The sequence below is a fragment of the Carcharhinus amblyrhynchos genome, chromosome 16 (genome assembly GCF_965287045.1).
Source record: "Carcharhinus amblyrhynchos chromosome 16, sCarAmb.v2.hapA, whole genome shotgun sequence".
NCBI classification, from domain to species: domain Eukaryota; kingdom Metazoa; phylum Chordata; class Chondrichthyes; order Carcharhiniformes; family Carcharhinidae; genus Carcharhinus; species Carcharhinus amblyrhynchos.
In genome coordinates, this window is record NC_137339.1 from 58,776,118 (window position 1) to 58,792,624 (window position 16,507).

General features: G+C 42.9%; 1 protein-coding gene across 1 annotated transcript in view; it reads left to right on the forward strand.

The window, feature by feature from the left end:
- The window catches only part of LOC145353693 (piezo-type mechanosensitive ion channel component 2), a 176,616-nt gene that overhangs the window by 76,121 nt on the left and 83,988 nt on the right, over window positions 1–16,507 (forward strand). The window contains exons 20-26 of the mRNA XM_080204463.1: window positions 2,198–2,358; window positions 3,850–4,048; window positions 4,191–4,198; window positions 6,226–6,339; window positions 8,339–8,539; window positions 10,636–10,840; window positions 12,540–12,638. Of these exons, the coding sequence (XP_080060589.1) occupies window positions 2,198–2,358; window positions 3,850–4,048; window positions 4,191–4,198; window positions 6,226–6,339; window positions 8,339–8,539; window positions 10,636–10,840; window positions 12,540–12,638 (987 nt within the window). The remainder of the gene's footprint in view (window positions 1–2,197; window positions 2,359–3,849; window positions 4,049–4,190; window positions 4,199–6,225; window positions 6,340–8,338; window positions 8,540–10,635; window positions 10,841–12,539; window positions 12,639–16,507) is intronic.

The following is a 16,507-nucleotide window of genomic DNA, read 5'->3' on the forward strand; positions in this document are numbered from 1 at the left end:
TGTGATATGGTCGCTATCTTCCCTTTAGTTGCTAGCCAGCCGGATGAGGCACTTTCTGATATGTTGCTTGGTCAGAGTGTGCTCAGGATCAGCCTCTGGTCTGTGTTGAGTGAGTTGATGTCAGTGGAGGCACAGCAGTCAACCTCAATGCTCTACCCAAAGAAATGGCAATATCAGTCAGAATCACTGATAGGTCAGTGGGGTGAATGTAGAAAAGAACACAGTAGCCAGAGGTTTATGTTGATCAGGTGAGCATACACATAATCTTAAACCATGTGAAATCACAGGAAAGGCAGATCTTTGCACATCCATCTTTGCATAATCATATATTTTTAATTTAAGTTTGATATAATCTTTAACTTTTTTATTTAATCATGGATGGTGGAATTTTTTTTCTCATTGGAATATCTGTGTGCTGAAACATTTCTTTAACTGTCTATCCCTGCATCTCTACTGACCTACCCTTTCACCTCATTTGCCAGTTCACTTTAGTAGCTCTGCTTTTATGGCCTCGTAATGGAACTTATTCAATTTTAAAATACTAGTCTTAGACCCACTCTTCTCTCCCTCAACCTGAATATAGAATTCCATCATATTGTGATCACTGTTAGCTACAGACACCTTCACTCTGAGGTTAATTAACCCTATCTCATTGCACAATACCTGGTCTTGAATGGTCTGTTCTCTGATTGGTGCCACAGCATTATGATTGTATTTTTCTGACAAGATCTTTTATGCCCTGTCCTACTGTACAGTTTGCTAGAGGACCTGTACACCGCTCCCACAACTGACATTTTGCCTTTATCATTTCTTAACCCTACCCAAACCACTTCTACATCCTGGTTTCCTGAACTTAGGCCATTGCTCTCTATTGCGCTAATATGATCATTATCTAACAGAGCCGTCCCTCCACCATTTCCAAACTTCCTGCCCTTTCTAAATGCCATGCTCCCTCAATAGTCATGTTCCAATCAATGTCATCCTGAAGCCATGTGTTTATAATGGCTATCAGATTGTACTTAATAATTTCTATTTGCATTAACAATTCACCTGTACTGTTTCGAATGCATCATGCATTCAGATACAGAGCCTTTAGTTTTGTCCCTTTATTATTTTTGTAAACTCTATCCTTAACTTGGAGGGAAGGCAGCATGGATTCATCAAAATGATACCTGGGCTTCAGAGGTTAAATTATGAGAGATAACACAAATCAAATTCATATTTCCTGGAACAGTGAATGTTTGATTTTATTGGAATCTACTAGATAAGGGAAACAGGGTAAGTAGAGAGAGAAACCACTTCTAGAATTGTAAAGCCCCTACAGTGTAGAAGGGACCATTTGGCTCATCAAGTCTGCACGGACAATAAATCCCACATATTTACTCTGCTAAACCCAACACGAAGGGAAAACTCAACATGGTCAGTCAACCTAAAATACACATCTTTGAAGTGTGGGAGGAAACCAGATCATCAGGAGGAAACCCATGCTGACACAGGGAGAACATGCAAACTCCATACAGACAGTCACTCAAGGCTGAAACTGAACCTGGGTCCCTGGCACTGTGAGGCAGTAGTGCTTACCACTGTGTCACCTTGCTATCCCAGGACATCCCTAAATAGCATTTCTACTGATCAGGAAGCCAAAAACTAGGGACATAGTCTAAACTTCAGAGCTAGACCGTATAGGAATAAAATGAGGACATACTTCCTCACGCAAGATGGGTAGAAGTTTGGATCGTCTGCAAACAGCAATTGATGTTGGATCAATTATTAGGTTTGAATAAACAGGTTTTTGTTAGCCAGAAGTATTAAAGGATGGGGTGAGGAAAGGGGAGTGGGTGTGGTGGGGGGATGGTGGGGGGGGGGTGGTTTGTAGTTGGGCAGGGGGAGATGTGTGTAAATGGAGTTAGGTCACAAGTCAGTCTAGATTTGAGTGAATGGTAGGACAGGTTTGAGAGGAAATATGGCCTCCTCCTATTCAAATATTCACTGCCTCTGATCATTATCCAATGGTTAGCGTGTGAAGTTGTGATTCAGCTGTGAAACAGTCAAACAATCGAATAATAATCACTTTCTATGCTCACACACAGAAAATGACTGATTGAGTGAGGTAACTACAAGGTCCCAACTAGGTCAGACATTGGTATTTAGCTCAAGAAATCTGAGAATCTTCAGCTTGTTCCTTTTCACCGTTCAGGATATCCAAGTCCCTGGAGCATGGTGATTGACAGATTGGCGACACTATTCTTGCGCTTCCTGGAAATGGTGCATCAAGCCCAAGTCTTGATGTGGAGACTCCTGGAACTGCACATCCTCAAGATCATCTCTTCCTTTATTATTTGGATTACATTAAAAGAGGTGAGAACATTAACACAAACAAAAATGCTTGCCCTAAGGAGAAATTGATGAAACATGTAGACCATGAAAGCTGTTTGAATCAGATGAATTTCAAGTGTGAGGATTGCGGGTGAGGGGTGGAGGATATGTTAGTATGGGTGGGTAGAAGGAGAGTGTGGATAAATGGAGTTAGGTCGAAGGTCAGTCTAGATTTTCTCCTCAAAGCTGGTAGGACAGGTAGGAGAGGGTAAATATGTGGATTTCTGAGGATAGGGCCTGAGTGGCTGGTGCCGACTCGATGGGCCAAATGGCTTCCTTCTGCACTGTAGAGAGTCTATGAAATCTTCATTGAGGAACCTGTTTATTGAGCATCAGTGTTTATACCTGTGTAACCAGGCCAGACAGCAGGATAAAATAGTCTGGAGTCAAATTCCCACAAAGGTTCTGCAATATTCCACGCTTGGTGTTGTCATTCTTGCTGGAGCTATGGTGGGGGATCGGGAAACCAGTGTGGGAATTTCCAAATGTCTGATACTCTAACAATTTTCTGCCAAAAAGCTGGATCCAGGAACTGGAAGTTCCCTTCCACCCGGCAGCAACAAGGCAATCTCAGAATCAAACCCAACTCTGGAAGAGCACATTGTACATTTCTGCTGGGTTTAGCAACCTCCATTTATTGAATCTTTATATTCCTGTCAACCTTTTACTTTATAGATTCCTACATCCGCATGCATAATAGAGTGACACCCCTCTGCACAGTCCCCAGCTCCCACGCCCCCTCAGAGATCATAACTCCATGCTATAGGTTACAGTGGCAAGTAGTGACAGAGCAAGCACCCTTACCAGGACACCTACCTTGACCTTCTGATTACTGTTCATGACTGGCCAATCTAGCCCTCCAACTCCCCTTGTTTAGTTGATCTATTGCTAACAAGCCGTGAATCCTGCATCTCACAGATCCACACACAATTTTACCCTATTAACAGGAAGTTGCATTCTGGTTTCTGTGTTCAGGTGCGGCATGTCTCCAGGTACTAATTGCACCCAGGTATAGAACATTCCCAGGTATAGATCACTCCCAGGTATAGAACACTCCCAGTCAAAGCCCGGATAAAAGCAAACTCCTGCGGATGCTGGGACCTGAAACCAAAAGAGACAATGCTGGAGAATCACAGCAGGTCTGGCAGCATCTGTAAGGAGAGAAAAGAGCTCATTGCAGATGCTGCCAAGCCTGCTGAGATTTCCCAGCATTTTCTCTTTTGGAGTCGAAGCCTATTTGGGATGACTGCCAGTTGAAACAGGTCAGGCGAGTGCTGCTGGTGCAGGTATGAGGCCACCTTTGTGAGCCAGTGTATCAATTTCACAATGGCCCACCATCAGGCTGCTCCTACACACATTACATTTAGATATCGGGGCCTCAGTTGTCCCTTGTTTCCTACCATGCAACAAGACGCTTGTTTCACTGGGGATTGTCTGGAGACTTGTCACCGAGTACATTTGAATCTTTTGCAGGTTTCGTTGATGAATTACATTTTTCTTATTCTCTGGGTAGTTGCATTGCCCTATTCCTCATTCCGTCCGCTGGCATCCAGTATTTCCACAGCGTGGGCCTGTGTCATGGTTGTGTGTAAAATGATGTACCAGCTGAAGGTGGTGAAGTTATCCAAGTATTCTGCAAACTGCACTCTGGTAAGTAGTGACACAATCTTGTGTTTCTTGTGCTTTGTCAGCAGCAATTTGTATTTTTACAGCATGTTTATTAAAAAGCAATGTCCATCGTGGTGCAAAGAATAAAAGAAATTGAGAGATGTGACATTCAGGATGGTGAAACGGATCACCTTTGAGCAGGACAGGGCATAGAGTGAACTGGAGGGACCTAGAGTTGGATTGGAGAGAGTTGGACCCAGTAACGAGGAAAGAAGAGGCTTGAGTTAGAGGTGTGAAGAGTGAAGCCTGACAGTCTGAGAGGGTTGCTGAAGGTTCGAGGTAGGAAAGATATGGAGTAAGAGGCTGTTGATTCAGTGCTCTGGGGTTAGGTTTTGGGACAAAGAGCAAAAGGATGGGAAGATAGAACTTAATGGTAGACTGGATGTGGACAGAGGATTGGCCACATTGGAATCTGTGCAAAGTGAAGCTAATGAGGAAACATTGAAAACATAAAATCATAGAAAATAGGAGTAGGCCATTCCACCCTTCAAGTCTGCTCCATAATTCATTATGATCATAACTGATCATCATGCTAAATTGCCCCTTAGTGTCAGGGGGATCACCAGGGCAAATATGTTGAGTGACAGAGATAGGGCCTGGGTGGGATTGTTGTTGGTGCAGGTGTGATGGGCTGAATGGCCTCCTTCTGCACTGTCAGGATTGTATGATTCTATGATATTGTTCTTGGGACTTAAGGGATCAAAGGATTTAAGGGGGAAAGTGGAATAAGGCTATTGAGTCTGATGATCAGATATGGATATTTTGAGGAGTGTATCCATGTTGGAGGAGAATAAAATGAGTCGAGTCTTGGAGACCAAGTTGAACTTCAAGAAAAGTTTTTATTCCGTGTGCATGAGGGAGAGTCGAAGTAGGGCCTGAAATCTCAGGTCGCCTGTGAGTTCTCTCTACCCTTGGTAGATTCGGTATGGGTTAATAAAAAAAGGTTTACATTAGCATATTAATTCCTCGAGTTAGATATAAAATGGCTCTTTTAATCTTCTAATGCAGGCTGCATTGTTCAGTATAACTTTGTTAATCAGTTTCTTGGGCTGTTCCGTTTACCTGATTATACTGTCAAAGCGTTGTATTTGCTCAACTGATTTGCACTGATGTATTGATCGTTATTCCCCTCTGCTAGATGATGGTGTTTTGTGGAAGGCTATTCCCTCCTTAGACTGTATGGAGCCTGGCTGTCTTAATGCCGATTCTCCCATTGTCGTGATAATTCGAGCGATCTCCCACACATCAGAAGTTGATAGCACGCGTTAATCATTATCTGTCAGCAGAGCAGGCTTCTAGCTGTCTGGCCCTCTGGGCTTGCTCTATGTAGCCCTGCAAGTATTATACTGAAATTAAATAACATATGAACGGACATATAAATTAGAATATAAAAGACACAATCCCCGATATTGCCCTACAGCAATCCAGAATGTTGGCATTTTGCTCACATCTTTCCCTTCACACCTCACTCCATCCTAGCACCATTCCTCCCTCTTATCTCATTCCAACATCTTCCTATCTCTCACAACTCATGCATAGAAACATAAAAACTAAAAGCAGGAGGAGGCCCTTCACACCTGCTCCACCATTTATTATAATCATGGCTGATAGTATTTAAAATCCTGATCTCCCTCACCTTCCATAGAAACATAGAAAATAGCAGCAGGGGTAGGCCATTCGGCCCCAACCTCCTCCTCACCCTCTCATCTCATTCCAACCTCCTTCAAACCTCACATCTCATTCCAACCTCCTTCAAACCTCACATCTCATTCCAACCTCCTTCAAACCTCGCATCTCATTCCAACATCCTTTCTTTCCTTTCATCTCATTCTGCCTTCCTTCTCTCCCTCTCATCTCATTCTAACCTCCTTCTCTCCTTTGTGTCTCATTCCAACTTCCTTCCTTCCCTCTCATCCCATTCCAACTTCCTTCCTTCCCTCTCATCCCATTCCAACTTTCTTCCTTCCCTCTCATCCCATTCCAACTTTCTTCTCTCCTCGCATCTCATTCCAACATCCTTCCCTTGCTCCCATTTCATTCCAACCTTCTTCTTTCCCTCACCTCCCGAGTCACCCCTCGCATTCAATAAAGTGAAGCTTACTATTCCTAACCCTGCCATCCCTCACTCTGGCATTTCTGAACCTAATTCAATATTTGTGTTTTGTTTTATCCTGCTCTCAGAATGGAAGCCAAGAATTGCTTTCCACATCCACTCTGTACGCTGGGCCTATTGACCCGACATATTGGTATGGTGCTCTGAAGAAGTGTGAGAGTGATGTCTTGCCCTGTGTCAAGGTACGAAACCTCATCAGTTTTAAAAGACATAGTATTTTTCTGGGGGAAGCATGTCACAATATGTGGAATCGACTTATTGCATGGAAAATATCCAGTCCCCTCACCATTTAGATAGCTCTAAATGAAAGAATACTACTCAGAGTGACTCCCCAATATGGCCCTGACTTTAGAGTGAATTGTTCATGAGTCACTCTTGTCCCCAGTTGATTCTCTTTCTAAGAGTGTTCAGTCCTACTTGGGAAACCTCTGGCTGGCCGAGCGTGCCTCCTCCTTTTGATTCTGGGGTTTTGAGATCCTTGCCGACATGAGAGCAAAGTGGCGGAAGAAGTTCGTGTGTAGGCTGAAGTGTAAAAGGCGAAAGACGAGGCAGAGGTCCAGGTGAACGACTGCTGAAGATGCAGTACTGACCAGGCTTCGTTAAATCTTACATAGCAAATGGACTGACGTTTCCGTTTATACATCTTTATCTAAAACCATCGGGTTAGAGGCACCTCAGATGCTGGTCAAGAGAAGATCTCGTACATTGATCTGTTGTGGTACTGTGCCTTTATTTACAGTAGTTGTGGAATTAAGTGGGAAACCTCTGACTGAAGCACGCTCTGTACCTAATGGAAACACAGTAAGAAGTCTCACAACATCAGGTTAAAGTCCAACCAGTTTATTTGATAGTAAACCCACACGCTTTTGGGGTTTGTCCCTTCGTCAGGTGAATGGAGAGTTCTCACCACCACCAGAACTCTTCACTCACCTGTCGAAGGGGCAAACCCCGAAAGCTTGTGGGTTTACTATCAAACAAACTGGTTGGACTTTACCTTGGTGTTGTGAGACTTCTTACAGTGTTTACCACAATCCAACGCCGGCATCTCCACATCATGTCCACCTAATGGAAATAACAGCATCTTCACTTTTAGACAAACGTGTAACCTAGCAGGGTTAGAATTCAGTGCATTCACCTGAAAAATAACTTATTTTAAAATAATTAATAGGCAAAGGGTTTTTTTTCAGGTTAGTTGCATCGATTGTATATTCAAACAAGCAAACTTCCTATGAGCCTTTTATAAAACCCCTCAAAATGTGCCAAAGCATTTTCAACCAAAGAAGTACTTAAACAGTGTAATCATTCTTGTAATGCACTGTCCATTCTGCATGGCAGGGATTCCATAATAAGCAATTAAACATCAGATTAAATTACAATGCACATTACAATGACGGTGTTTACAGATGAACAGACTGGATTGCTGTAACTTGCTTCCAAGTTCACTCAGCAGCATGGATGGGTCTGAATTAACTCTGCAGTTACTTGCCCTGAACTAACTGGGCTGCTTCAGTATCACTTCTGAGGCGAGTCTCTCTTGACATTGTCAGAGCTTTATTTGCCTTCCCTGCGGGAGCAGCTTTTTGCTCCATTATCTCAGTAGTGTGGTTATTATAGCTGTTTCTATTCTTCAGGTGTGCCCAAACCAAAGCAATCATCTTCCTGGTAAAGAATTGTTTCTTCAGTAGGCTATATCCTCTTTGTATCCTCTTTGTGGTGGCATGATGGCACAGTGGTCAGTGCCAGGGACCCAGGTTCGATTCCTGGCTTGGGTGCCTGTGTGGAGTTTGTACATTCTCCCCATGTCTGCATGGGTTTCCTCCGGGTGTTCCGGTTTCCTCCCACAATCCGAAAGACGTGTTGGTTAGGTGGATTGACCATGATAAATTCTCTCCCAGTGTACCCGATCACTTCAGAATGTGTCGACTAGGGGATTTTCACAGTAACTTCATTGCAGTGTTAATGTACTTGTGACACTAATCAATAAACTTTAAAACTTCTGGTTTTCATTTTATCCCCAGTACTCAATATTCCTACCAGCCAACATTATGAGTGTTAGTTAGATGGATTAACACAATGGAAGTAGGCTTTTAATTAAATCTATTGATTGCCTTGGAAATGTTCAGCTAGGCAGCAACAACCTGTAAGTCCTCCACTAACCACATTGCATCTTGTTCTCTTTAGAACCATTTGATCATCCTGGGCTTATTGGCATTTGAAGCTACTGTTTATCGCCACCAACAGTATTATAGGCTCCACAATGGAGTCAAGACACCTTTAAGAGGAACCTTACTTGACAATATCACACGTCAGCATCTGGACGATGGGCTACTGAACTGCATCAAATACTTCACAAACTACTTCTTTTATAAGTTTGGGTTGGAGGTACAGTCACCCTGTGCGAGTTCTTCACTTTCTCAGTTTTCAATTTCTTTTTATTTGGCAAGTTGGAGATCTCAGGTTAAAGGTGTTGTGTTCCATTTATTAGCGTAAGATATCGACTATTTGACACAAAGTTAATAAAAACATATAATGTGTAGTAGTCATTTTGTCATTGGATGAATATTCCAGAGAATGTGGATTTATATCCCAGTATGCCAATTTGAGAATATGAATTCTGTTCTTAAAAGTGATCTAAATAAACATGCTGTGTCTTAGTAAAAGTTATCATAGAATCCCTATAGTACAGAAGGAGGCCATTTGGCCCATCGATCCTGCATTAACTATTAGAAACATAGAGTCATAGAATCCCTACAGTGCAGAAGGAGGCCATATAGCCCATCGAGCCTGCACCGACAACAATCCTACCCAGATCCTATCCCCATGACCCTATTTGCACTAAGGGTCAATTTAGCATGGCCAATCAATCTAACTTGCACATCTTTTGGGGCGGCACAGTAGCACAGTGGTTAGCAGTGCTGCTTCACAGCTCCAGGAACCTGGGTTCGATTCCCGGCTTGGATTACTACCTGTGTGAAGTTTGCACATTCTCCTTGTGTCTGTGTGGGTTTCCTCCGGGTGCTCCAGTTTCCTCCCACAGTCCACAGATGTGTGGGTTAGGTTGATTGGCCATGATAAAATTGCCCTTAGTGTCCTGAGATACATAGGTTAGAGGGATTAGTGGGTAAATATGTAGGAATATGGGGGTAGGGCCGGGGTGGGATTGTGATTGGTGCAGACTCAATGGGCCGAAAGCCTCTTCCTGTGCTGTAGGGTTTCTATGATTCTATCTTTGGACAGTGGGAGGAAACCAGAGCGCCCAAAGGAAATCCATGCAGACATGGGGAGACAGTAACTCGAGGCCAGAGTTGAATCTGGGTCCCTGACGGTGTGAGGTAGCAACTACTGTGCCGCTCCCATGACCATTAAGCTGTTGGCTTGTGCAAAGAACCGAATTAGTTTACTAATGCCGTTTAATGGAGAAACACTTGTAACACCATAGCATGCAGGGTTATGGACCCTAGTGCGGGAAAAAAGTTTAAGTTTATTTATTAGTGTCACAAGTAGGCTTACATTAAAAGTGCAATGAAATTACTGTGAAAGTCCTCTAGTTGCCACACTCCCCCACCTGTTTGGGTACACTGAGCGAGAGTTTAGCCTGACCAATGCATGTAACCAGCACATCTTTCAGACTGTGGGAGGAAACTGGAGCACCCAGAGGAAATCCACGTAGACCTGGGGAGAACATGCATACTCTGCACAGACAAGCGACCCGCCAGGAATCAAATCCACATCCCTGTGAGGCAGCATGCTAACCACTGTGCCACTATGCCACCCACAAGAGATTAGAATAGATAAGTGTTTGATGGCTGGCACAGACAAGTTGGGCTGTAGGGCCTCTTTCTGTGCTATAAAACGCTATGAAATCCACCATCCTTTCCAATTTAGCCCTATGTGTGACTCACGCAGACTCAGGGGGAATGTGCAAACTCTGCACAGACAGTGACCCAAGCCAGGAATCCAGGTCCTGTGAAGCAACACTTTGAAGCACTGTACCACCACACTACCCTGTTTTGCGTTGATCTGTAACATCTCCATTTTAAACCAATGTCTGGGTTTGGATCTAGTGGTCATTAATTTTAACCCACTTGTACGAGCAAGTGGAGGTTTTGTTGAACCCCAAGTCTGGACAGGCGTAAGATCCTAACTATGTTAGCAGTTGTGGGTTCTAAGCAAAAATAAAAAGACGTGGTTTGCATGCGTAGATTCAAAGTAACACACACAAGTCTTATTGAAAGAGATGTTCTCTGCACAGAATAGTCCACAAGATATGCAGGTTAGGTGCTTTGGCTGTGTTAAATTCTTCTACAGTGTACCCAAACAGGTGCTGGAGTGTGGCAACTGCGGGATTTTCACTATAACTTCTTTGCAGTGTTAATGGAAGCCTACTTGTGACACTAATAAATAAATTTGAACACTTTAAACAGGATGTCAATGTGGAAATCTGGTGTGGAAAAGGTTAACCATTTGTTCCTTCTCAGGTCTGCTTCATGGTAGCCATCAACCTGATTGGGCAGCGGATGGACTTGTACTCTGCGATTCACGCCTTGTGGTTGTTGGCTGTTCTGTGCCGTCGCCGGAGGAAGGCCATCGCTGAGATATGGCCCAAATACTGCTGCTTCATCACCTTCATCATTCCCTTCCAGTATTTGCTGTGTATTGGGATCCCTCCATCTCTCTGCAAAGGTGCATCCTTAAGCCACTGGGATAATGCGCCAACCTGCTGTAAATTAACCAGTCTATTGGAGCTCACAGTAGAAATTCCCTCCAGTCACCAGATGTAGTGAGATCAGAGAGACACTTATAAAAGGCACGGTAGCATAGTGGTTAGCACTGCTGCCTCATAGCGCCAGGGACCCGGGTTTAATTCCAGCCTTGGGTTACTCTCAGTGTGGATTTTGCACATTCTCCCCATGTCTGTGTGGGTTTCCTCTGTGTGCTCTGCATTCCTCCCAAAATCCAAAGATGTGAAGATTAGGTTGACTGGCAATGCTAAATTGCCCCTTGATAACAGGGGGTTTAGTAGGGTAAATCCATGAGGTTACGGGAATAGGGCCTGAGTGGGATTGTTGTCAGTGCAGGCTTGATGGGCTGAATGGCCTCCTTCTGCACTGTAGATATTCTATGATTCTGTTCTATAAAAAGCATTCAATGCTGATATCCACTGCCGTGTATCCTGTTCACAGTTAGCTTTGTGTTTAACTCCGCGGAGATGAAGACTATTCCTGTTGTGTCAAGGTGCACTGGGGGCTGGTTCCCTCTGTTATTGGATATGGACGTCCAGGGTTTGCCCGCAGTCCACAGGAATTGAGCAATCTCCAGGACACTGCTGTGTGTAACCCTGGAGAAAATTGTAGGGACATGAAAAAATATTTCTCTTTTCCAGATATAAAAATATTGAAAGCTGGGGAAGGGAAGGCTGTTTGACTAACAGTCAACTGGGTAATGAATCTTTTTGCTTTCCAATTGGTGTAGGAAGGCAGTGTGTCACAAGGATGAATGTGTTAGCTGTCTAACTATAGAATCCCTACAATGCAGAAGGAGGCCATTCAGCCTGTCGAATCTGCACCAACAAAGCATCTCACCCAGGCCCTAACCCATAACCCAATGTCTATAAGCCTGTTAATCCCCCAACCTGTACATCGTGAGACATTAGGGATAATTTAGCATGGCCAGTCACCTAACCTGCCCATCTTTGGACTGTGGGAGGAAACCGGAGCACCCAGAGGAAACCCAGGCAGGGGAGAATGTGCAAACTCCACACAGACAGTCACCCAATGCCAGAATTGAACCCTGGCGCTGTGAGGCAATAGTGCTAACCGCTGTGCCACCATGCCAGAGTGTGGGGATAAATCATGTGGTGAAACCTCCAAGAGTATATTTAATCACCCTTGGCAACATTCTGAGGCCCACAGTGCATATGAAATACTGCTTCCATGCAGCCCTGCAGTAGTAGCAACACTCTAATTGTGCTCAAGGACCATTTAAAGGGCTCCAAATGCATTCAGATGTACTCCAGTGCCTGTAATGTAACTGGACTGCCTGAGTAACCTTTCAATTATGTGATACCCATCGGTAGTGGCACTCTATTCTAACAAAATAGGGCTACTATCAAACTACTTTCTTTTCCCTGGGCCCTAAAATAATTACGTCTACACCTTCTGCCCTCCTCTTTGGACATCAGCTACTGATGCCAAAATGCCTCATCTTAACACTTGGTGTCCTGTCAGCATATCCCATGCTATGGGCTAGACCAACGTTTCAGTATTGTGTTGAACTATTCCCTCCCTTAAGCACATGTACTAGTCACAGTATTGTGTCATTGGGGATCCATTATCAGCTCCAGTCCGAGAGTGAATTTTCTCCCTGCTGATGTCCTTTACAGATTACCCTTGGAGGTCCAGCCTGGGACTGAGCTCCAATCTCATTAAGTGGCTCTACCTGCCAGATTTCATAAAGAAGCCCAATCCAATGTTCCTGATGTGTAAGTAACCAATTTGCCAAAGTCTCATCTCATCAATTAGCCTTTCATTTTGGCCCAAGCATGTTTGCTTCTTTTAATTCTTATTTCTCAACTTCAAATCCTGGAATAGATTCGGAATTAGATCTGATAGATAATTTGAATCAAGAGAATAAGAACTAGGAGCAGGAGTAGTCCATTCAGCCCCTCAAGCCTGCTCCGCCATTCAATATGATCATGGGTGATCTTATATTGGCCTCAACTCCACTTTCCTGCCCATTCACCATAGTCCTTCAACCCATTACAAATTAAAAATCTATCTCCTCTTTAAATTTACTCAATGATCCAGCATCCAGGGCACTCTGGGGTAGTAAATTGCACAGATTCCCACCCTGTGAGACAAGTAATTTCTCATCATCTCTCTTTTAAATCTCCTAGCCCTTATCCTAAAACTAGGACCACTTGTTCTAGATTGCCCCACAAGAGGAAACATCCTCTCCAAGTCTACCCTGTCAGTCCCCTTTATCATCTTATATACTTCAACTAGATCTCTCATTCTTCTCAACTCTAGAGAGTATAGGTTTAAACTGCTCAATCTCTCTTTGTAACAGATACCCTTCATCTCTGGAATCAATCTAGTGATCCTCCTCTGAACTATCTCTATTGCCACTACATCTTCTGCAAATAAGGGGACTAAAACTGTGCATAGTACTCCAAGTGCAGTCTTATAACATCTTGTATAATTGCGGCAACACTTCCTTACTGTTTTCCTCTATTCTTTTAGCCATAAGTGTAAAAATTCCATTTGCTTTCCCTATTACCTGATGTACCTGATTACTAGTTTTCGGCAACTCATACACAAGGACACACAGATCTCTCTGTATTGAAGCAGTCAGTTAGCCAATCATCTATCCAAGCTAATAAATTACCCTTACCTTGTGCATTAACCTTCTGTGCAGCACCTTATCAAGCACCTCCTTGAAGCCCAGATATACTACATCTACAGGATCCCCATTATCCACTTTGTTGTTGCATCTTTAAAGAACTTTTCAGAGATGCAAGGACAGATTAGTGACAGTCAGCATGGTTTTATGAGTGGAAAATCATGTCTCACAAATTTGATTGAGTTTGTTGTAGAAGTAACCAAGAAGGTAGATGAGAGCAACGCAGTTAATGTTGTCTACATGGACCTTAGCAAGGCCTTTGACAAGGTACTGCATGGTAGGTTGTTGCATAAAGTTAAATCTCATGGGATCCAAATGGATACAAAAGTGGCTTCTTGATAGAAGCCAGGAGGTCGTTGTAGAGAGTTGTTTTTTTTTCAAACTAGAGGTCTGTGACCAGCAGTGTACCTCAGGGATCAGTACTGGGCCCACTGTTATTTGTCATTTATATTAATGATTTGGATGAGAATATAGGGGGCATGATTAGTAAGTTTGCAGATGACATAATGGACAGTTAAAGAAGTTATAATAACATAAGAACATAAGAAATAGGAGAAGGAGTAGGCCATCTAGCCCTCGCGCCTGCCCCGCCATTCAATAAGATCATGGCTGATCTGAAGTGGATTAGTTCCACTTACCTGCCTGCTCCCCATAACCTTTAATTCCCTTATTGATCAAAAATCTATCTCCCTGTGACTTAAACATATTCAATGAGGTAGCCTCTACCACTTCAATGGGCAGAGAATTCCAGAGATTCACTACCCTCTGAGAGAAAATCTCCTATTGTAATGGGATCTTGATCAATTGGGCCAATGGGCTGATGAATAGCAGATGGAATTTAATTTAGACAAACGCATGGTGTTGCATTTTGGTAAGATTGAACCAGGGCAGGACTTACTCAGTTAATGGTGAGGTGTTGGAGAGAGTTACAGAACAAAGAGATCTTAGGGTACATGTTCATAGCTCCTTGAAAGTGGAGTCACAGGTGGACAGAGTGGTGAAGAAAGCATTCGGCATGCTTAGTTTCATTGGTCAGAACATTAAATACAGGAGTTGGGACTTCTAGTTGGAGTTGTACAAGACATTGGTAAGGCCACACTTGGAATACTGTGTGCAATTCTAATCACCCCATTATAGAAAGGATATTATTAAACTAGAAAGAGTGCAGAAAAGATTTACTTGGATGCTACTGGGACTTGATGGATTGAGTTATAAGGTGAGGCTGAATAGACTGGGAATTTTTTCTGTGGAGCATAAGAGGCTGAGGGTGATTTTATAGAGGTCTATAAAATAATGAGGGGTATAGACAAGATAGACAGTCAGATAGATAGTCAGTATCTTTTCCCAAAGGTAGGGGAGTGTAAAACTAGAGGGCACAGGTTTAAGGTGGGAGGGGAGAGATACAAAAGTGTCCAGGGAGGCAATCTTTTCACACAGAGGGTGGTGAGTGTCTGGAACAAGCTGCCAGAAGTAATAGTAGAGGCAGGTGCAATTTTATCTTTTAAAAGCATTTAGATAGTTACATGGGAACAATGGGTTTAGAGGGATATGGGCCAAATGCGGGCAACTGGGATTAGCTTAGGGGTTTTAAAAAGGGCGCCATGGACAAGTTTGGCCAAAGGGCCTGTTTCCATGCTGTAAACCTCTATCACGCTATGACACTAACTCAAGCAAACATGATTTATCCTTCGTAAAACCATAGTAACTCTGATGGATTGTGTTTTGACTTTTCAAATGTCTCACTCTTATTTTCTTAATAATGGATTCTCACAATTTCCCAACAACCGATGTTAAAATAACAGGTTGGGAATTTCCTACTTTCTGCCTTGCTCCCTTTCTAAATAAAGTTGTTACGTTAGCATTTTTCTAATCCATTGGAACCATTCCCACATTCAGGAAATTTTGGAAAATTATAACCAATAGATCCACTGATACTTCCTTTAATACCCAAGGATGTAAGCCATCACACCTTGGCCTTCAGTCCCAATAGTTTGTTGAGCATTATTCCATTCTTGATGATGATTGTTCTAAGTCCCTCCCTTTCTATAACCTCTGCATTACCTGTTCCTATTGGGATTGTACACATTTCCTCCACTGTGAAAACTGAGGCAAAATATTGATTTAATGTCTCTGCTATTTCTACATTCCCGACGATTGACTCCGCATTTTCATCCTCTAAGAAATCAACATTCACTTTAGCTACCCTTCCCTTTCATATACTCAGAGAAGCGTTTGCTATCCTTTTTTTTATATTTTGTGCTAATTTTGTTTCATAATTTACCTTTGCTCTTGTTATTAATTTTTTTAGTAACCCTTTGTTGATCTTTTAAAAATTCCCAATATTCCTGCCTGCAGTTTTTGTCTTCATGTTTGACTTTCTTGCTTAGCCATGGATGTTTATTTTTCCATCTTACAATGTTTCTGCCTCTCTGGAATATATTTTAGTTGGAAGGACTTGTACATCTCCTTAAACAAGTGCCATTGCTCATCAACTGTCTTATCTTTTAGCCTTCTTGCTCTGTCCACTAAGGCCAAGCCTGTTCTCCTGCCTATGTAATTACCTTTGTTTACCTCCAGAATGCAAGTTTGGGACTCCAGTTTCTCACCCTCAAACTGAATTTTGAATTCTATCATTCAATGATCATTCTCCCAGAGAGGATCCTTAACTATGAGATCATTAATTAACTGCGGCTCATTACACAATACCAAATCCAGAATAGCCTAATCCCTGGTTGGTTCCATAACACATTGTTCCAAGAAACATTCTGTAGTATATTCAATGAGCTCTCCCTCGAGACTACCCTTGCCAATTTGTTTTTACCAGTTTATGTGCAGACTAAAATCACCCACGATTATTGCCGTACATTTTTTACAAGCCCCCAGTATTTCTTGGTTTATCTTGTGCCCCGCTGCAGAACTACAGTTTGGGGAGCTATAGCTTACTTCCAC